This window comes from Monodelphis domestica, chromosome 6 (assembly GCF_027887165.1).
Source record: "Monodelphis domestica isolate mMonDom1 chromosome 6, mMonDom1.pri, whole genome shotgun sequence".
Lineage (NCBI taxonomy): Eukaryota > Metazoa > Chordata > Mammalia > Didelphimorphia > Didelphidae > Monodelphis > Monodelphis domestica.
In genome coordinates, this window is record NC_077232.1 from 73,318,543 (window position 1) to 73,341,154 (window position 22,612).

Genomic DNA, 22,612 nt, shown 5'->3' on the forward strand with positions numbered 1-22,612 from the left:
AAAAGAGAAGCCACATCGAAGCAGTCACAGATTTGTCCAAGTATTGGTGATTGATTAATCAGTGCAGTAAAACCGAACCAATGGGGGAGTGCAGAGGGAGGGAAGAGGGGATTGCACCAATCCCGGTGGGATGAAAGGAGGCGTCCCAGGGGCTTGTCTCCAGGCAGAGCCCAGAGTGGGCGACTGGCCCAAGGCAGCTAGGGGGTGTGAGTGAGGGGGAGGGGAGACCACAACCCAACCTCCCAGAAACGGCTGGAGGAGTGGGGGCGGGGAGGAGGGCCGGGATATGAGGGGCGTGGCTACACCCGCAGTTGTGCTCTTGGGTACACTTATAACCCCGTGAAGGGGGCACACGTTACCACATATTCTTTCTTTTTATATGTCATGGCACCTTCTCCACTCTAGACCAAGCCCAAATTTAATTGCATATTAGAATTTCTAATTATTTGGTATCTGGAATTCAGTGACTAGGTCAGTTACCCCGGTGAGGAGGCATCTCCTCCAACAACCCCTCCTCGCTCCTCTCAGAGTGGTGCGCTCCTATTCGCCCCGCCCCCCTGGAGGCGACAATGGAGCCCCGCCCTCGGGGGCGGCTCCTCCTTGGTCCGGCCCCGCCTTCACCCCCTCCCCCGCCCCGAGGATGGACACAGCTCCGGCCCCCGCCCCAGCCCCAGCTCCAGCCCCGGCCCCGGCCCCGGCCTGAGCGCTCCTCGGAGCGGCCGGCGTTTCCTGCGGATCCTCGCCGAGGCCCCAGCCGCCGCCATGGACCTGTTTCACCCTCGTCTGCTGGGCCGCTCCCGATCCTGGGCCCCGGCGGCCGCGAGCGGAGGATCGTCCTTCGTCAGGTACCGCAGCGAAGGCAGCCGCTGCCCGGCACGGCACGGCCCCCGCCCCCCGCCTCGGTTCACGTACAGCTCGGGCAGCTTTCTGCCAACCCCTCCCCAAAAGAGCATCCCCCTGAAATCTCCCTATTCCAGGCCGCCTCCGCAATATGACCCCAACCGCCCCCTCCCCCAGGCAGCGCCCCCATTGGGCTGCATAAGAGGCCTCCTCCGACAACGCCCCCAACCGCCCCCTCCTCATTGAGCGTCCCTGTTGTGTCCCTCCGATGTCCCCTCCTCAAGCTGACCACCATTGTGCTTACAATCGCCCCTTCCCCCAGGCTGCTCCCACCATTAGGCTGCCCAAGAGGCTTCCCTCTGACAGCACCCCCAAACTACCCCCTTCCCATAGAGCCCTCCTCATTTTGCCCCCAACGGCCTCATTGCCCTTAATTGGGCTGCCCAGGAGGTCTCTCCTGATGATTCCCCTAAACCAACCCCTCTCCTAGAGACTGGGCCCATGCCCTATCTCCCAGAGAGCATCCCCATTGTGCCCCTCAGTTACCCATTGGACCTTGCCTCCTCTTATAACCATGCCCTCCAAAACAGCACTACCTCCTTTGTACCCTTAGGAGGCCTTCCTTTAACAGTGCTCCCAAACCATCCTCTCCCCAAAGCAGATTCTCCTCTTTGCCCCCCCCAAAAAAACTACCTGCTCCCCAGACAGCTCAGCCTCCCTCACTATGCCCCCCAGGAGAACTCTCCTGACAATGCCCCTGGCCCAGATAGTGTCCCTCTCAGAGAATACCCCCACAACTCCTTTTCCTCCATCGTGTCCTCCCCTGTGCCCCTACAAGGCCTTCACTGACAATGTCTCTAAATTACACACACACACACACACACACACACACACACACACACACACACTGCTTCCCCAGCAAAGCCTCCCCCACAGAGGCCCTCCACTTAAAGCTTTGCCCCCTTGAAGCCTTTCCCAAAGCCACCCCCAGAATTCCAATCACCTCCCAGTGTCCCTATAAAAAACCTCCCCAAAAAGCTTTCTTTCGAGTCTCCCCTTTGCCTCTCCTTATAGTGCCTTCTACCTTCCACAGCTACCCTCTCAAGATGAGTTACTCTCAAACCTCCACGCCTTAGTCTTCCTCAGAAAACTGTGTCCTACTCCTCCTGCAGAAGCACAGGGCATCCCTGCTTCCATAAACAATGGATTCTTCCAGCTACTTGGAGACCTCAGCCCCCTACAGTCTGCTTCTTACCAATGATTCTCCAGAAGCCTTATAAATGATTTCCAGACATCCCCCCACCCAATTCCTCTTGTTGAAAATGCTGCCTGACAAGGGACTCCAAACACAAAGGCACCCCCTTCTCTCAGACACTGCCTGTCTTCCCCCTGACAAAGCTACCCCCCCAAAAAACCCCACAAGATGCCTTTCTCAGTTAATGCTTCCCCCACCTGGCTTCCATTAGACATTTCCCCATAACCATTTTCTAATAACACAGCCCCTTTGTCACTGAGTGCCAGTGACAGTCTTTAACACATTCCACTCTTTTCCTCCCCACCTCCATCTTCCCTTGGGCACAGACCCTTTACCCTTTAGATCTACTGGGGAGAGGATTAAAGAAAAGAACCCTGGAAGATGTTGAGTGAGGAAGGTGGGGAAATGAAAGGAGGGGGGGGCAGTAAAAGGGTTGTGGGTTCCCTGAAATAAATTCCTAGATTCCAGAGCACCTTCACTAACTGCACCAGGAGATAGAGCCCCAGCTCCATGACTACCCAGACAAGGGGGGAGGGGCTGTACATTTCAAGCCCCCTCCCCTCATTCCCCATTCCAAGGGTCTTTAAAGCAGACAAAGGAGGGGGACTGGCTCAGGGCTCGGTGCCCTGCTGCTGCACTGTACTAGAAGCCTGGGAGTAGGCTAGATGCCCAGTGGTTGGCATGGGGAGATCCGCTTGCTTTAGCCATCCCTGTAGGGGTAAATGCCATTTGGTTGCAAAGCAGTGAGGAAAGGCTGGGGGTGGGCAAGGAAGAGGGAGAAAGCTGGAAGAAGTGGATTGGAGGCCATCTGCAGAATGCTCTTGCCTGCAGACCCTTATCTGGGTGAGGAAATGACTGTGAAGCTGGAGCAGGGGGGAGGAGGGAGAGGGAGGTGGTCTGGCACTAAATTCTGCTGCTTTTGAAGAGGTTGCTCTTTTTCTTTGTTCAACAATGCAAATAAATATGTCCTCAAAATGATGCTGGCAACTTATTTTTTTACTTTGAAATGAAATGATATCTGCTAGAAAAGGCCCTTGTTTAAGGGACTCTCCCCTTACCCCCCCCCCAAAAAAAATGTTTATGGAGGGGAGGAGTGGAGATGCCTTTTCCATTTCAAAGACATGAAGTTACCTGGGCCCCCTTACTGGAGCCAACAGGCCTTCCACTAAATAGGTCAAGTGGCCTTTGCTGAACTGTTTGGCTCTAGCTACACTGACCTCCATGGAGTGTTCTGGGACTTGCAGTCTCAAGGGAATAGCTGTTTATTGCAGCCATCACCAAGCTTAAACCTAAACCAGACTTGACCCTGAGCTTCTGACTGATTGACCTATTCATAGATGAAAAGAGTGTTTACATTTTGTATCAGAACTTCCCAGGAGATCTTGGGAGCTTTGGGCCTGTGCTCTAGGTTTTCTGCAAGGCTAAAGGCCAGGAGATTTAAGTGGACTCATCTTCTTAAGCTTTGGCATTCCAGGGATCAGGTCAGCCCACAGCTCTGACGCTAAGCTTAGGTGTTTTCTTCTTCTTCAATGTCTGAGTCTTTGTACCTTTGGAGAGGTCAGCTTTCTAATAAACATGTCTCAGAGAAAGCTGATACCTTCCCTGTTGCCCCTAACAGGGCAGTGTTGAGAGAAGATTACGTCTTTTTGTTTTGTTTTAATGAGAGGTTTGTTGTATAATCCAGATAATCAGGCAAATTCTGAATCCTAAAATAGGTATCCTACTTGAGAAAAGCATGTAAGGCTTTGAGCAAGGGGCAGGCAGTGTGGGCAGCTAACTGTACCATAAACTGGAGGAATATCTTCCACCTCCCTTTCCCCTATTCTGTCTACCTACCCTTCTCATAAAGTAAGATTTTTTTCTACCCCCCCTTATTTTTAACCTTTCCCCTGCTTTTGACTGTGTTGAACATAGCCAGCTGGGTTGGGCTCTGCTCTTTGCTAATGTGGCCCACATTTGGTTTACATACAGTCTCTTAAGTCACCAATCCTCTGGAAGCAGTAGTATTAACTGGTGAAGTAGCATTCCTAAAGACCCATACTAAATTGCAGTTATGTGGTTCTGCTGCTGCTGCTGGAAGCCAGCTTCCCAGAAGGTGTGTATAAACCAGAAACTCAAATAATGTGGCTCCTCGGGGTTACAGGCTTCTTTTTAAGCGTAAGGAGAAATCTGGCCAAAAGGCTACCTTACCCATTCAAAACCTTTTTCTTCTCAGGACCCCCTTTCCCTGGTCTTGGTTTCTATTTTAAGTTTCAAAGTCTCTCTTTCATTTTTATGTCTGTTTATCACTCACTTCGACTCAAGTTTCTCTGTTGGCCTCTTCTCGATGTTGCCAAGTGCTCCAACTTTTGCCCTTTGTGTCTTAGCTACTCGACTCTTTTTTCTGTTTTTCTCTGCTCTTCCTATCTTCCCCTGACCTTAAGTCCTCAATCACAGTGTGTGGTTTCTATGTATATTTTAGTTAAAGTTTTCAATGTTTTCAGATATTGAGGCCGTGAAAAATTGAAGGTTCTTTTCTTTTTGGAAATATTGATATAATGGCAGGGAATTATGGCAAGGTTTGTTTGCTCCTACATGGTTTAAGCCTTGAGTCTTTTCCTATTCTGGATTATGGATAGACGTAGAGTCTGTCTGTGCTTTGTACTTGTGACTAGCTAGAAAGTGAATACTTTCTAACCACTGAGGGCCTTCTACCTTGTTGGGATCTTCTTGTCCTTAAGACTGAAGCAAATATTCAATGCCAAGCTTGATAAGGAACAAGATGGTATCAATTTTACTTGATTCTGTCTTATCCCTGAATCCCAACATAGACTTATCGTCTTACCTTTAATCCTTCTTGAAGCTTTATAAAACCCCAAAACATGATACTTGCTCAAAACCATAACAGGTACTATTTTGTTCCTTGCCATCCCTAGGAGTAAGCTTTTTAGACTGTCAGGGGAGGCTCATAGTTTCTAGATCTACATTGCCCTGTACTGCTTGAATGGGGTGGAATTTAAGACATGTGGTCTGAGCTCAGCAATTCTTACTGGGAGACTTTAATTAAATTAGGGCACCATTTTGAATTTTTCCAGAAAAGAGAGTAATATCTGTATACATAATGCCCAGAGTATACATTAGATCACAGAGGCACAAAATTCTTGGAACTCTCTAGGAGAAACTCCTTCCTCTAAGTCGAAGGTAGGTAGTATGTTATTTCATTTATGACCTGATGGGCAAGTATATAAGTGTTATTAAGGATTTATTGAGCTTTGGTATGTTCTCTATAAAATGACACGGGAAACATGTGGTTTCTGCCTACCAGGACTTTGTAATCTGTACCTCTAGAAAAGTATGAGTGGTCCATTTTCAACCAGTTTCTTCTTGTCTTCTTTATTCCCCTTGATTCTAACATGACCAGACTTTGGATAATATGTAGCTGGATAAAAGATTGTCCTTCTCTAGGTTCCCTTGGTTTAGAAAATAAATACCAGTTTTGTGACTAGGATGAGGTTCCTTGGGATGCCTCCCTATATCACAACCATTTAAATCAGGCTAGGAGGAAAAGAAAGGAACTCCTAGAGCAGTATCTGTGAAGGTTTTCAAGTTCGCATGCCCAAACTGCAACTTCAAGCTGCCTGTGAGCCCCCTCATTATCCCAGAGAGCAGAAGGAGGAAATGCTCACCTTGGGTGGCTCTGGACACAAGGGTGGGGTATGTAAAAATGTCCTTGGGTGCTGGGAAGAGGGGGAACGGAGCAGCTCCCCCAGTGCCAGCTCGGCAGGCATGCTAATACATCTCCAACACTGCCCTAGAGCAAAGTCATGGCTATATTAGGGGAACTGGGGGCCATTGTGCTGTTTTGGAACTCCTATCTTTTATATAATTTCCAAAGAGAAAATGTAGATCTGTCCATTTTGCTCCTACCTCATTAAACTCCAGTGGTTTCCTATTACCTCTAGGAACAAAAATAAACTCCATTTGGAATTTTAAGCACTTGATAACCAGACTCCAATGCACCTTTCCATGTTGCTGCCTATAAATCTTTCCACTTCCCACAATCAGTAGCCTCGACAAACTGGCCTTCTTGCTTCTTACACATGATGTTCTGTCTCCTGCTGCTGGGCTTTTGTGTACTCTATCCTCTTCCTTCCCCCAACCTCATGTCTGGAATGCCCTCTTTCCTCACCTCCATCTCTTAGAATCCCTAGTTTTCTTCAAAGCTAAGTTCAAATACTACCTCCTATACGATGGCTTTCCTAAAATGTTCCCTTTAGCTGCTAAGGGCCTCCCCTCCCTGATTACTTGGTATTTATTTTATATATGCACTTATATGTGCTTTTTGGTTCCCCCAAAAGGAAATGAACTCCTCGAAGGTTGGGATGTCTTTATCATTCCAGGGCACATTAGGCCTTAACTACATGCTTGATGATTGATTGATTAGGAGACATTAGGTCACACCCAGACTCTGTCCTGCCAGTCACTTACATATATCTAACAGGCACACATATAAGTAATGGGAGCTGTGGAAGTGGAAAAGAGATTTGGTAGAACTGGCTTGAATACAACTGACAAGACTTGCCAACTGGTTGGTTATAAGAATTAAGAAAAAAGGTAACAAATGATTCTGCAGTGATCCATAAGTTCTGGGATATAATTCATCTGGGCCTGTGACATATTAATTGAGAGAATATAGATATTGTCTATCTTGGGCCTTTATTCTATCAATGCTCCTTGTGTGTTTTCTCAAGCCTCACTTCTCTCCCCCACCACTCTAATGAACTGCTTTCGGCAAGGATGCCCATGATTGGCTGCTAAAGATGATAGTCTTTTCTCAGTTCTTATTCTGCTTGACCTTTTAGCAGCCTTTTGACAATGTCATCTCAGCCCTTTCCTTCTGGATTCTCTCTTCTCCTTCCTTGACTTCCATAATATTGTTCTCTCTCCTGCTTTTCCTTCTGTTTTACCATGTCTTCAATAGAACAGTGTCCATCTCCAGCTCACTGAACATGGGTGCCCCCTAACACTCAATCCTAAACTCTCATCTCCTTCAATATGCTCTCTGGTGCTATTTCATAAAATCCCATGGTTTCCAATATTATTTCTATGCAAATGATTCCCAAGTCTATATATCTAGAGGTAATCTCCTGAAATCCAGGCCCTCATCTCCAATTTCCAACTGGACACATCTCCACTTGAGTTTTACATAGGCATGTCAAATTCAACATGTCCAAAGTAGAAAACCATCATACCTCCACTCATCCCTGCCCGAACCCACTTCTCCAGTCTTCTCTATTCCTGTTCAGCCACCTAGATTTACAACCTCAATGTAATCTTGGATCCCTCCCTATATCCAATTGGTTGTCAAATACTATCATTTTGACTTCCACATCTCTAGCCTTTCTCCCATTCTCCACTCAAAATGTTACTACCCTAGGTCAGACCTTTCCCCCCTGTCTCTACTGTTGAAATTGCCTTTTCTTTGGCCTCCCTGTATTCTGTCTTTCCCATCTCTAATGTATGTTCCACACAGCTGTCAAATTCATATTTTTAAGACAGGCTAGAATGTGTCACATATTTAAAACCCTTCAATGAGTTCATACTGACTATCAAATCAACATAAATCCCTTCAATAGGCTTTCAAGACTTTCTACAACCTGGCTTCAACTTACCTTTACAGTCTTATTTCATAATTCTTCATCAATTCTAGACTTGACTAAAATGCATTATTTATAATTTTTCACTTTCTCCTGCCTTTGTAACTTTGTCCATATCCTCTGAATGAGGATCCTTGAGCCCCTATTTCTCTTTCTTGAAATCTTTCCTCTCAGATCCCAAATTAGATGCTACTTCCTCCAAAGCTTCCCAGATCCCCTCAGCTGGAAATAAGCTTTCCCTCATCGAATCTCTCAGAATGTTTTTTGGCATCTTCTATGCTTATAAGTCACTTTGACTCATAACTATGTATATCTCCTTGATTATAAGCTTTTTGAAATAAGAGGCTCCATCCTGGTACCCTAGCACTGTGTTTTGTAATATCATAGTCATTTAAGTAAATGTTGAGTAAATTGAATAGAATTGAGTGGGTTTGTGCTGCAGATTGTTGACTCTAAGGAATTGTGATGAAAAGAAGACAGATTTCCTGACTTGGTTTCCTGATCGGTGAATTTGACTTTGATGCCTTGCAAAATTCTAGTGTGCCTTACTAAAGGAATAGCTTATGATTTTCTGGAAGAGTCACTCTAAGGCATCATGGGCTTCTCAAAAACAAGTCATGCCCAATAGGGCCTCTGGTCTTTTTTTGGTAGGGCTACCAGACCGATAGATTAGGGGAATGTTGGAGACTTGGAACACCCTTAGCAAGGCATCTGACAGAGTTTCTCATTATATCTTTGTGGACAGGAGGAGAATTTATGTAGACTGTATGATAGGATAGTTAGATGAGTTTGAAACTGGCAAGATCTACAAGCATGCTCAGATCTCTGCATTTAAAAAACAAACAAAAAACACCTTGATCCAATATCTCTTCAAACTATTTTTTAAATTCTCTGTACCTTTTGCAAACAAATTCCTAGAAAAATGTGTCTGCATTGGTGGCTGCCACTTCCTGTCTTGCCACTCACTTTTCAGACCTTGATTTGCTTTTATCCCCATCACTCAACTGATACTGTTCTGCCAAGGAGGGAGAATAAGCATTTCTGAAAGCCAACTTGTGCCAGGCACTGTGCTAATCACTTTACAAATATTTATTTCCTTTAATTCTTGTAAGAACCCTGAGAAATAGGCATTATTATGTGCAATTGAAGAAACTGAAGCAGACAAGGTTAAGCGATTTGCCCAGGGTCACATAGCTAAGTGTCTGAGTCAAGATTTGAATTCATTTTTTCCTGACTTCAGGTCCAGTGCTCTTTCCACTACCACCTAGCTGCCCTTAGCTCTCTTCCTAAATCCAGTATCCATTTCTAAGTCTTCAGCTTTCTTAACCTCTCTGAAGCGTTTGACATTACTCACCACTCCTCCTTCTGAACACTGCTCACTCGGTTTCCAAGATACTACTGTAACATAGTTTTCTTCTTATTTGTCTGGTCATACTCTTCTCAGATTTCTTTGCATGATCACCATCCTTATCCTGTCTCCTTTGTGTGAGGGTATTCTAGGGCACTGACCTAGGCTTTTTCTTATTTTCGATAAGCTACCTCCTAGTAATATTTTACATCAGCTCCCATGTATTATTCAGATAACTCCCAAATCAATATATCCAATCCTACTTTCTTCCAGTCTTACAACATGAACTCTTTCAGAAATGTTGAACTGAATATTCCAAAGTCATCTCTAACTCAGCATGTTTGAAATAAAGTTCATTATCTTCCTCCTCTTACTACACCCCTCTTCCCAGTTTCCACATTTTGGTCAAGTACACTACCATTTTCCTTGTAATTAAAGGAAATATAAGTAGGCTCACAAAGGCTAAAATAATACAGAGATAATGATCCCAGAAAGGATCAAGAAGGAAATTTTAAGACAGAAAGGGAAAAAGTTCCATTGAGAAGGGAAAATGGAATATATACAAAAAGACAATGAGGATCCATAGGAAAGTCACTAAATAACCTAGATTTTTCAAAGACAAAGTACAGAAGATAGAAGCAAGGCCAAGGAAAAAGTATGGCTATAAGGATATGGTACAGTCCTATGAAAATAGTGTTAGACATGGTAAGAGAAGCTAAGAACAACAAAAAGATGGTGTTTCTTTCTTTCTTTCTTTTTTTAAAGCTGTACTGAGGGAAAAATGATCCAAGAAGGAATTGGATATTTACTTAGAAGGGAAGACGACAACAGGGAGAATGAAGTATTTCATTCTCATTTTGTCTCTGGTTTTCTTTGCTAAGGAGAGTGAGCTGTATACTGGAACTGATCAAAGATGACTAAGAGGGAGTTGATACAAAAGTAAAGGGAAAACATGAGCTGCTCTTGATGACTTCAGATCCCCTGGTCCAGATGAACCATATCCTTGGGTTCTGAAAGAACTAACAGAGGTGATGACTGAGCCACTATCAGTAATATCTGAAAGATCATGGAGAACAGGAACAGTATCTCATGATTTGAGAAAGACAGATGCTATTCCAACTTTTTATAAAAGGGAGAGAATAGTCCTCAGACCAGACCCATGAACTTTTTCCCTTGTGGTTTGTTCTGCCTGTATTTAGGTTTGGGGCTTTTACTTTTTTTTAACCAGACTTATGATTTCAAAAATAAAGGAGTCTCTGTTGAGAAAATCTTTCTACCTAAACATATCAGCATCTTCTATTCCACTGAAGAGTCTTAGAGTTTCCTGGGCCACTGAGAAGTAATGAGACTTCCCCAAACAGTATCCACTCTACCACTGCCTCACTACTTACTGATTCCTATGGTGTCCCCCATCTCAGAACAAGAAATCTTATAAAACAAAAATTTTTATCTGCCTTGTGTAACCCCAATGCTTAGTTCAGTGCCTGGCACATAGTGAGTACTTGATCAATGTTGCTGGTGAATTGATTACTTGTCCTAAGGTCCATAGTGAAGGATTTGTTGTAGTTCTTCTTTAGATTACCTTAAAAATCCAATGTACATGGACAGCTAGGTAGCACAGTGAATAGAAAGGACCAGAGCTGGAGTCAATAGGACTTGGATTCAAATCTAGCCCTCAGACATTTCCTAGTTGTGTGACCCTGGGTAAATCAATCCCAATCACTAGGCCCATACTGTGCTTCTCTGTCTTAGTAGGGCAGAAGGTAAGAGGTTTTTTTTTTTTTTAATCCAGGGTACAAAACCCAAATATAAAATCCCTTAACTTGGTAATTCCTAGGGTAACAAAAAGGTTCCCTTCTATCTTTGAAGGAGTTGGGTTCCTTTAGTAAGAAGTTCCTGAAGAATATTTTAAAAATTATTTATTTGATTCCTGGTAGAAATTTGATTTACATCCAACTTTTCACAGCCTTGCTTTTACATAAACCTCAGTGGACCTGTATTTCAGTTTTGTTTAGAAAAGGATTTGACCTTCATCTATTAAAAAATTTTTAAAGCAAATATAGATCATTGTATTTCAAGTATAGCACGTTTATTTACCACAATGTAATAGTGCTGCCTAAGAAACAGGACTTTTGAAGGACAAATATTTTCCTCACAAGACTGACTGATTGTGTTCAGCTGATTTTCAGTGTATGACTTTTACAAATAAGGACAAAAGCTTTAGCCTCCTGAATTCTAGTTTGGAAGGAGGCCCAGACAGACCAGGCTGCATGGGCTGTGTGGTGAAGGGCTAATTTCACTTGGTGCAAATGCTATGTGCATACATAACTTCAGCAGGACCCCCCAAATGTTTTTCTCTTCTTTCTTTTCTCCTCTTATTGACCCCATATTTCATTTCCCACTCTTCTCCCACCCCTACCTCTTATACATCTCTGTTGGTAAAAATCAGATCCAAGATAAAATTATTCTTTATTGTTTCCTCGTCCTTTGAAAGATGAAATTATCATTAGGGCAAGTCAAGAAATTAGTAGGTTCACTGACATTGGCAGAGAGAGCTCCTGAAGATGTCCCAACAACCCACCCCATCACTGCTATGTCACACCTTTGTGCCAATGGAGTGTTCTGTTTCTTCATTCATTCTTTCCTTCCCCTCAATGTATTCTGTATTATACCCTGATGACAGTATCATTTCTGTTTCTGCCTCTGATGATCTTTCCCCAGATACTCTCTTTCTGCCATGCTTCCCCACTCTGGTTCCTGGATTTTCTCTCAGGAGCATATTTTAATGTATAACCCTGCCCCATCTTTCCTTTTACCTGCCTCTTTTTACCTTTCTCTATCACCCTGTGCCCTTTCCTTAGCTGTTCCTTATGTTTGTCTGCCTTCCTTTGCCATTTTACACATTACTCATGGCCCATTCACACAGCATCACTTCATTGAGTACCCTTTCTCAAATGCTGCTGACTTCTACTAGAGAAAACCCCACAACTATGCTTTCTGAATCCATGACAGATTTGTTACTTATGTTCAACTGGGTCTCACTGTCATGCAATCCTTTTATTCTTCTCTCCTTCACTTTCTATTCCACCCCTCATGTCAATTGTTCAAAACCTCCAATCTGCTAGGTGTGAGGTGGTACCTCAGAGTTGTTTTGATTTGCATTTCTCTAATTATGAGAGATTTAAAACGCTTTTTCATGTGCTTATTGATAGTTTTTATTTCTTTATCTGAAAACTGCCTATTCATGTCCCTTGTTCATTTATCAATTCAAGAATGGCTTATCTCCTTTTTTACAACCAAACTTCTGAAAAATCTGCACTCTTTGGTTCTACTTTCTTACCTCCCCTTCATTTCTCAGTCTCTTGCAATCTAGTTTCCAACTCTTTCACATGAATGGAAACAAAATTATGGATGATCCTCTATTTGCTAAATCTGAATGTCTTTTTTTCAACCTATTTCTTGTTTATAGCTTTTGACACATTGGATCACTCCTCCATCTGAATGCTCTCTCCTTCTGTAGCTTTTAAGATTCAGCTCTTTCCTGGTTTTCCTTCTTCCCTATTTGACCACTCCTTTTGGGGCTCCTTTGATAGATCTTCATCTGTGTCCTGCCCTTTAACCACAGGCTTCCTCCAAGGCTCTGCCCTGGGCTCTCTTCTTGTTTGAGCTTGTCCAGGGCCTCTCTTCACCTTCTCTTGGTGATCTCAGCACACTCAAATTTGTTTATCATCTCCACAGATGACCCCAGACGACTTTTGTTTTTAAGCCACGTTCATACAGATACACTCTCCTCATCCCCACTGCCAATGAGCCTTTCCTTAGTTATTTTTTTTTAATTTTGTTTTACTTTTTCAAATTCCGAACCTCAATATCAAATAAAATGGGCATTTCCATGTACAAAGTAGAACGAAAAAAGAGAATGACACACGAAACTTTGACAGTCTTTATTAAGTATAGTTGACCCTTTCTTTGAAAGGAACTTAAAAGTCCCTCCTCCTTTTCCATAACTTTACTTGGTGTCCCCTGTGCTTCAGTTACACTGGCCAATGTACCTTTCCCCAAACTGGGCCATCAATTTCTGACTTCCATACCTTTGCATAAACTGTACCCCCATGCATGTAATGTATTTCCCTGCTTCCTTTTGCCACTTAGAACCCTTAGATTTCTTCCAAGATCAAAACAGGCCTCTTCCTTTAGGAAAACTTTCCTGATTTCCTCCTACATATTAGCACTTTCTCCTTCTTCAGATAACCTTCCCTTATCTCAGGAAATGTATCTCCACAATGGAATGTAAGCTTCTGGAGGGCAAGGACTGTTTTTGTTTTTACTCCTTGCATTATCCAAGCACCAGCAGTGCTTTGAATTTACAGTAGTAGATACTTAATACTTGATAAATGCAGTTGAGTTTGTGGGATCCTCTGTGGACCATTTACAGAAAAACATGGGCAATCGTCATTCACAAAGAGAAGGCCTGAATAGAGCTGCTTATCTGCACAGCAGAGGTGCCTTGGGAACATTCCTCTACACCAGTGAAGGGAGGGCTCATATTAAAAAGAGTTTTGACTCCTCCTGTAGTACTCAAATGAGCCCAGAGGAATCCAAGGCCTTGTGGTAAATGGCTCTTGTCCCTGAAACTCCCTAACAACTTTAGATTCATAATTCTGTTTTGTTGCCCCTTAAAGACAATCAGCCCAATGAAGCACCAGTTGAAGTTGATTTTGCTGATTTTTTCTGTCACTTTTGTACTTGTTTAAAAAAAAAAATCTAATTGCATTTCTGACCTTATGCTCCTTGGCTTCTTAGCAACCAACACAACTTAGAAATTCCCAACAGTCATGTCTATTCTTCCTGTCCTATTTTAAATGCTTGCTTCATTTGCAGCTGCCCATGCAACAATTACTATACAAACATGCAACGCTTAACTTTTTTTTTGCTTCCTAATTTATGTCAATTGAAATAAAGAAATAAAAATGTAAAAATGATTTTTGCTTCACTATACCTATTATGAAAAAAGAACTTTAAAATGGAAAGCTTTCTGTCTATCCAATTGATAAAAATGTTGACCAGTGGGGCCAAGAATGTACCACTGTGACTGCCACTAAAGATCTCTCTCCAGTCTCTGAGTCTGGAAATAATTTATCCTCTATGTAGCTTGTTTGTATATATTTACCTGTTGTCATCCTCAGTAGTTATGAGCTCCTTGAAGGCAGGATGCAGTCTTTGCCTCCCTTTCTATCCTCAGTGCCTGGCACATAGTAGGCACTTAATAAACATTGATTTTTTTTAAACCCATAACTTCTGTCTTAGAATCAATAGTGTATATTAATTTTAAGGCAGAAGAATGGTAAGAGTTAGGCAATGGGGATTCAGTGACTTGCCCAGGGTGACCTCACAGGAAGTATCTGAGACTAGATTTGAACCCAGATCCTTCTAACTCCAGGCCTGGCTATTCATCTACTGAGTCACCTAGTTGCCCCAATATTGGTTAATTTTTACAGATGAGGACACTGAAGACCAAAGATGGGGAAATGTATCATTCATAGTTATATACTGAATTAGTGGCAGAGCCCCCAGCTTTCTGACTTGCGGTTCCTGTCTATCCAAACTGTACTATGCTAGTGATTCAGGGAATGATAAAAAGACAGAGAAGTATTCTCTTGGAGAAATGTATGACCACACATGTGTATGCCCTGCCACAATATATAGTTTCACCAACAGTATATTAGTCCCCCTGTCTTTCTGTTCCATTTCCCCTCCATTATTTCCCATTTTCATCTTTTACCATCTTTGCCATCAAATGGATAGTGATTTGGGGCATTTTTCTCCATTATGCTACTTGATAGTTTGTATTTTATATTTTGGAAACTTAATATTCTTTGACCTCTTATCTTTTGGAGGAATGGCTCTTAGTTCACATATCTTTTTAGCTCTCTATAGGTTTTGGATTTCCAACTGTCAAAGCTCTGAAAAGTCATAGCTTCTATCAATATTTCAACCTGGATATGAGGCTTAACCACTCTGACTGCTGTTGTGGAGAAGGTGATTGGGGCAGGCACCCACAGGGAGCTTGGGCTCTTGGGATCCTTCCCCCTTGGGCCTCTGAGAGAGGTGACCACTTCTTGTTGGGATGAACGGTCTGGTCTGACTGCCAGTGCCCTTCACAATTGACTGCCTTGTTGGTCCTTGTTCCCAGGCATAGATTACTAAGGGCTTTGCTATGTTGTGCTCTGCTTATAGGCTGTAGCTTTCTTTTCACCGAATTACAAAGGTTCTTGTGTTTTTCTTGGCAGCTGTCAGCCAGCTAGCAAGCATTCATTGATGACCTAGTGGGTGTGTGGATATCAGTTGTGGAGTAGCATCAGATACCCACAAGGACAAGGACTTTTCTGACCCCCCACTAGCACCCCCCTAGGCTAACTAGAGGCCTTAAAGCTTACTGCAGGAGAACCTAGCAAGGATCCTTTAAAAAAAGAAAACGGTGAGTAACTTACCCAATATTGCAGGAAGGGAGAGAGACCCCTCTTTGATGATTATTTTGCCTTCTGACCAGACTGGAAGGATAAGAATCACAGTTACTGTCATTTATATCATGTTTATTGGATCATAGAGTAAGAGTTAGAAGCACCTGATGGCCAGCTAATCTGACCCTCTCTTCATTTTTTGTGTAAGGAAACTCTGGTACCTCATTTCTGGGCCTTTTGTGGATAAGTCCAGAGGAAGGGATGAGATATGGTAAGCATGGAGGGGCAAGACCCAACTTTGGTCTGTAAGGCATTCGCGAAGTGGGGATGAGAATATTATGCCTATCCACTTCACTGGGAGGTGGTGAGAAAAACAAAATGGGTAAATCTTAGCATTTTATCTATCCAGCTATCTATCCCTCCATTTATCCATCCATTCATCCATTTGTTTTTAAAATTTATTTTGAATAAATAAACCCACTTATCTAAATTGAAAGAAATTAGAGGAAGTATACCCAGTAAAATATATTCCAGAAATACAGAGTGAAGGAGCTCATTCAACTAAGAGAGAGTCCTAGATTATTTAGAAACATGCAATGATAGGCTGTCCCAAAACTGTTAGGAAAATTGGGATAGTGAGGAGCTTGATTGGGGTTTGCTTGTTTCATGGAGATTTTACAGTGAACTTTAATTTAAAACAGATGCCAGTGTACTGTAATTAGTACTATCTCAAATTTCTAAAGTGCATTCAGGTTGACAAAGACCTTTCCTCATAACCACTTTGTCAGTCATTCCCAGGGATGCTAGGTCTCTGACTGCAGAGTAAATTAAGCCCCTTTCCTCCATTTTAAGCCACCAAAATGTCAGATTAAACAATGGACTGCACTCGAGTATAATGTTCAATTTGGGCATATGGAAGAGAATTATAGGAAAAGGTTTTTGCCAAGAAATGATGTTAGCTTCCTTTGTCTGACAAGAGAGAGGGAGATTCCAAACAGCCTGAGGCCTCCCTCCAGAAAGCGGCCATTCCTGCTGTTGGAAGCATTTTCTAAAATTCTGGTGCTTCCTCAGAATTCAACTATCAAGACAGCAGGAATGGAGATTCTCTGTTTGCTATTCCCCTCTCATTTTCTCTGGCTTCCCACCACATTGCTGGGCAGGATTTTTGTATCCTTTGGTCACATGGCCCTTAAGTGGAACCTCAAAGTTTACAAGCTAACGGTCCTCCGAGCCTCCCAGTAGGCTGGTAAGCCAGGACACTCAGGCTACAGACAATGCTTAACTTGCTCAAATCTGACAATCGAAGCGACGACTGCTGAATCAGTATACATTAGAGATCTGAGAAAATCTAGAGAAAGCATCATTGATTTCAAAAGAACAAACTCTGCCTCTTAGAGTTCCTTTTCTTCTGTCTTTCCTCCATCTTTTCCTTCCTTCTGCCTCCTCTCCCTCTGGGAGATGAAGTTAGTCAGTAGCGTGTATAAGCCAAGCTTCTTTACTGTGATGTGCCACCCAGAACTGAATTAGTTTGTACCATCTCCAAAGCACTTTGTTGTATCTCAATTGAGATTTTTTTTTTTTTGTAGTTTTGCTTTGTGCTAAGGATGGTGTAGCCATCAGAATCTTCTCTTGGCTGAGTTTATGAGGTTTTGGTGGCCAAAGGAATAATTTTTGTTTGGGGTTTCTTTCTCCTCCATAAGTCTTTTGAACAAGACAGAAGGAAAGTTGGGGTAGATTATGTCTCCATTCCTGGGGCTGCATCCTCCTCTTCCAAGTGACAGAAAGACCTACCTCAGGTTTTATTACTTGAGGGTAAATGGGACAATGATCACCTTTCCATTAACTAGTTCTATAGAACATTTTTTTTCAAGGTAATGAAAATAGAATTAGGAAGGAAATATTGGACAATGAAATAACTTTATGAAAATGTCACTGGTGCAAACTGATAAAGATTTATCTAACTGAATACCAAATGTTTACTATTAAAGAGGGAAGACATGGCTACACTGAAATGATATTGTTTATTGAGTGGGGTAAAATAAAAGGATTCAATCTTTTAGTTAGCTCAATTTAAAAGAATAAGTTTAAAGATAATTACTATCTTTAAAAAAGAAAAAAGTCAGTATCAAATGCTTATTCCTTGAGTAATTATACTGTTTAAGCTTCTAAATACAAGCTCTTTGGTGGAGCGAATTGGCTGAATGGATAGAGAACCAGGTCTAGAGACAGGAGGGCCTGGGTTTAAATCAGACTCCAGATACTTCTAGTTGTGTGACCTTGGGCAAGTCACTTAAACCTCCATTGCCCAAGCCTTACTATTATCCTGCCTTGGAACCCATACTGAAGGCAAGGGCTTAATAATAAATAAATAAATATCATCCTTGGCTGGCATTTAGACTGTGAGCTTCTGGAGGGTAGGGATTGTCTTTAATGCTTATAAATGCACACTGACTAACAGAATATAAAGCCTTTCACAACTTAGTCCCCAATAATGGGATCTTTGGATAAAAGAATGTAGACCTTTTACTCACTTTTTGGATGGGCTAAATCCACAACCCTACCTATCAACAGTGTATCAGTGTGCCTGTTTTCTCGGCATTTCCAAAAATGTCTATTTCCATCTTTGTAATATAAGGTAAAAGCCTCAAAGTTATTTTGATTTTCATTTATTGTTAGTGATTTGGAAGTAATTTTTTTCCATATGATTGTTAATAGACTAATTCTTTTGAGAACTCTTTGTTCTTGGACCATTTATCCATTGGTCTTCCCCTAATTTCAAGAAGAAAATCAAGCAAAATATTGTCCCTAGATTCTGAAGATTTTCAGAAAGTTAGTTTCAGGTTAATATAGGGAATGTAAAAATAGAATATCTCAGTAAAAATGTATTTTTAAAAACTAGATACAAAGAATCAGGCTGACTGAAACATAGATAGAGGACATCAGGTAAAAAAGTGATCCATAGTGGAAATATGGTATTCATCATTACTTTTTGCTAAACATAGTCAAGGCCTCACTTTTTTTTTTCATTCTATTTATTTATTTATTTTTTGATTTGGGAAATTTTATTTAATTAATTAATTTAGGATATTTTCCCAGGGTTATAAGTCATGTTCTTACCCTCCCCTCTCCCCACCCCACTCCCATAGTCTAAACGCAATTCCACTGGTTTTTACATCAAATTATTTTCTTATTTAAATTTTCATTTTTATTATGGACTGTAAAGATAATTTTAATCACAGAACTTAATAGCCAACTAACAAACTTTTACTATTGTGGGTTTTAAAGTTAATATATAATAACTCAAGTATTTATAAAATTTATTAATAATAATGAAAGTAAAAAAGAGCTAACTAAAAAGGTGCTAAACCCAACCCACTTCCAAAAGAAGAGAGGGAGGCAGAGCCTCAGAACTTATGCAAAAGTGACTATGCAACATGGTGGAGAGATTAAAAGGAATTTTGGGAAAAACTAAGGGACTTCTGGGGGATGAAGTCCAAAGGTTCAAAATCTCCATTTATACACTATGCTAAAAGTAAGATTGCATATACACAGTGAACTTGTGTTATGTACAGTTTGTTTTTTACAAAAAGAATCAAGTTGAACAAGATAGTAATAAAATGTTCATGTGTCTACTTCAAAATATCTTTTTCTTTTCTTCTGTATACTTTTAAAAATCATCTTTATTAAGTAGCTTTTCCTATGACCTACACTCCCCATTATATTCTTTCTTTCCCCCTCTTCTAGAAAGTGCTCCCTTAGATCAAAGAATACAAAAAACAAAAGCAGCTTAGAAAAACTAACCAGCATATTGAAAAAGCTGCCCTGACCCTACCAGGTTTCCTCACCTCTCTGTATAGCTGAGTGAGTAAGCATCTACTCTGGCTTTTTCTTTGGGATCAAGTTTGGTCCTTCTGATCTTGAGGCTTTTTGTTTAGTTGTTTGTTATTGTTGCTCTTTCCCCTAAACTGGTCACTTTCCATTGTTTTCCCAGGATCTGTTTATTTCACTTTGCATCAATTCATCCTATTTTTCCTATGCTTTTTTGTACCCTGTGTGTTTTAAATACATTTTATCAGCACTTTCTGCTTGTTCTTCCTCACTACCAACTCACTCATCCTTTTAATCCACTCTTCTCATTTCTGGGCACTTGACTTGACCTCAGGACCTGGCTTAGGGTCAAGACTTTGGTTCTAGGATTTACAGAAGACTGGTCCTTGGGAAGCTAATGCAAGCACAAGCTTTATTACTGTGTGGTGGGGTAAGCAGGCCAAAACTAAAATACACAACCAGATGCTATATGGTAACACATAGAGCTCACCACACAGAGCCAGGGTCACTTACATATAAGAGGCAGGGAGAGTACATGCTTAGAGTGAGGTCTCAGCTAGGAAATTTTATATCTTTAATTTGGGCTCAGTTGAGAATAGGTTAATTGATGCCAGATATAGGAGGGAGAATTCCTAATCAGCCTCAGATATGGTGGGAAAATTCCCCAGGTCACTTACTGATATTATATTTGGGTAGGTAAGTTCCCAAGTCAGGACCAGAAATTGAATGAGGGTTCAAATTGATAATTGGGGACCCCAGAAATGGGTGTCAGCATGTAGTCAACTGGCAGGTTCCTCTAATTAGGAGCTGCAATCAAGATCAGATTGAATTAGGACTGTGGAAAAGAACAGGCTGTCTGCCATAGCTTATATGGTTATTGTTATTAGGACCATTTTCTCTAGGTGATTCCATATTGGAGTCTTCTTACTTGTTCTAAAATATCAAACAATATATATGGTAAAATCACAATGATCACACTGGGTAAATATGTATGCCATTTATCTTTCTTATAGCCATAACAATAATGATCATATGTTATTATTTCTAGAATATATTTTATCCTTTGTAGAATCTTTAATTTTTCTGGATTCTACAATGTCTTTGTATTCCTTTTTTTTTTTTTAAGACTATCTCCTTCAGTCTTAGAATCAATATTAAGTAAGTATTGGTTCCAAGACAGAAGATTGGTAAGGGGTGGGCAATGGGGGTTAAGTAACTCGCAAGGGTAGTACTTGAGGCCACATTTGAACCCATATCTTCCTGGTGCTCTATCCACTGAGACACTTGGCTGCCTCTTTGGTATCCTTTTTAAAGTACAGTGTCTTAAATTATTTGACTCAGGACCTGAATACATGTCATCATCCTCACCAATGCTTCTTTTTCTTTTTTTTTTGTAGCTGTAGCCGACTTCGTCAAATTCAAAGCATCCTGACACAAAGCAGCAAGTCTCAGCCCGATGGAATTCTCTGCATTTTAGGTTAGTATTTTTAGAGTCAAAAAGCGAAAGCAATGGAAGCATCTTGATTTTCTGCTTATTCCTTTCACTCCCTGACTCTTGCCACAATTTGAGGATTTTCATATAGTTCATGTTTCTTGGTAGTTCAGTTTGAATTATGGAGGCTTGATAATACAGTTTATTTAGACAGCATGGGAAAAGAAGGGAAAGTACAATACAGGAAAAGATAAAGGGATTTTTTAATTGGATAGTGACTCCACTGCTTGAAGACTCCACTCATTTCTTCCTTTACTCAAAATATTCAAGTATGTGGAAAAGGAGGAAAGGTATGTTTTGCTCCTTAATATTAAAATTTGATGATACTCCAAAACAGTTCTTCTTGGCCTTTGTTTTACAATGGCTGTTACCAACCTGACATTACTTTCTCTAGTCGTGAAGGTTTAACTATTGTTGGGAAGATGGTTGGGTTTATTTATTTCCTTTGGGAAAGTACCTGTTATTTATCTTTGTGGCTTGCCCATTTCAGTCAATTGAAATGGAAATAAATCACTAAATATATAGCTGGAAATGTTTTACACACCAAGTAAATGATGCTTATTAACCACAAATTTTCTAACTTAGTCCTTTAGTCTGATACATATTTTCCCAGTCCTGTAGTAACCAATTTCATTTCTAGGAATGTAGTTTGTCTTACCATAAACTCTAGAGAAATTCTTCTCTTCCTAGGAATTTGCTCATCCTCAAAGAAAATTTTAATGCCTTTTCTCCTCCTTGATTTTTAAAATGTAAATTCTCTTTGTAAAATCATCAGTGAAAAATGTTAGCTGGTAGCTAGCACTTAACTAAAAGAACATTTGGAGGAATTTTTGCTTGTATTCTCTAGATTGTTGTTTATTCCTCCTGACTCCTTTTTCCCTCAGAAGGACATTGGAAGCTGGCTTTCAAGGTCATGGATCTGATTATAATGCAGAGCCATCTGTGTCCATTTCACTGTTATAACTGAGGGAGTATAAAGATGAACATGGACCGAATGAATAATGTGTGACTTGCATTGAAATGAAGCTCTACAACACTCAGCGTTCATGGCTAGAGGATAGGATTGTGCTAATTCACTTGCTGACAGTGCCCGCCATCTTTTCTCTCTCCTCTTGACTTTAGTTTCTCCCCTCCTCTCCTCTCCCATTGTTTCCTCCCATTTGTCTTCCACCTCTGAGCACCAGTGACATTGTCCCATTCAGTTAGCACCATCTGGTTGCTTGCCTTCAAAAGTCATTCTTCCCAGATTGACAGTAGCAGTAAGTAGCTCCATGAAACTGATGTAGCTAGTATAAATCATGAAAGCATGTTTAGTGCTTGTGTAACAACTGAACAAACCTGATCTATTCGGTGTCTCAGAAATTGGAGGAAGCCAAGAGCTTGTTCTGGCAATTCGAAGGAAAGACCTGGGCCATTTCCCTCAGGTCAGTGTAAGAGCTGCACCTATGGCTCATGCTGATTAGAAGGCAGACATTTTGCTTCATGATCTTATCTACTTCAGGTTTAGGGAAGACAAAGGAAAAGGATGTAGATGTACAATAGGATTGTTGGAGTTTCCCAATCACTGCCCATGCCTCTAAGAGAAAAAATCCTTAAAACCAGCTAGTAGCCATCTGACCCCAGGAACAGTTGTAGGGACACAGCTATTTCCTAGAATGCCATTTTTAACATCCTTTGCTTTAGGCAGTTTTTCCACATTTAACTCCTCTATCCTAAGCTGAACAATATTCATTCAGTATGACTTTGAGTCTC

General features: G+C 41.3%; 1 protein-coding gene across 4 annotated transcripts in view; it reads left to right on the forward strand.

Moving 5' to 3' along the window:
* Positions 1-584: 584 nt before the first annotated feature.
* DNAAF9 (dynein axonemal assembly factor 9) overlaps positions 585-22,612 on the forward strand; it is a 169,263-nt gene continuing 147,235 nt past the window's right edge. For 2 of the 4 annotated variants that reach the window (XM_007497284.3, XM_056802255.1), the window contains exons 1-2: positions 585-845; positions 20,766-20,845. In XM_007497284.3, the coding sequence (XP_007497346.2) occupies positions 763-845; positions 20,766-20,845 (163 nt within the window). In that variant the 5' untranslated portion in view covers positions 585-762. Of the gene's footprint in view, positions 846-15,000; positions 15,119-15,369; positions 15,558-15,753; positions 15,812-20,765; positions 20,846-22,612 lie in introns of those variants that run through there. The other 2 variants (XM_056802257.1, XM_056802256.1) reach the window with 2 other exon arrangements.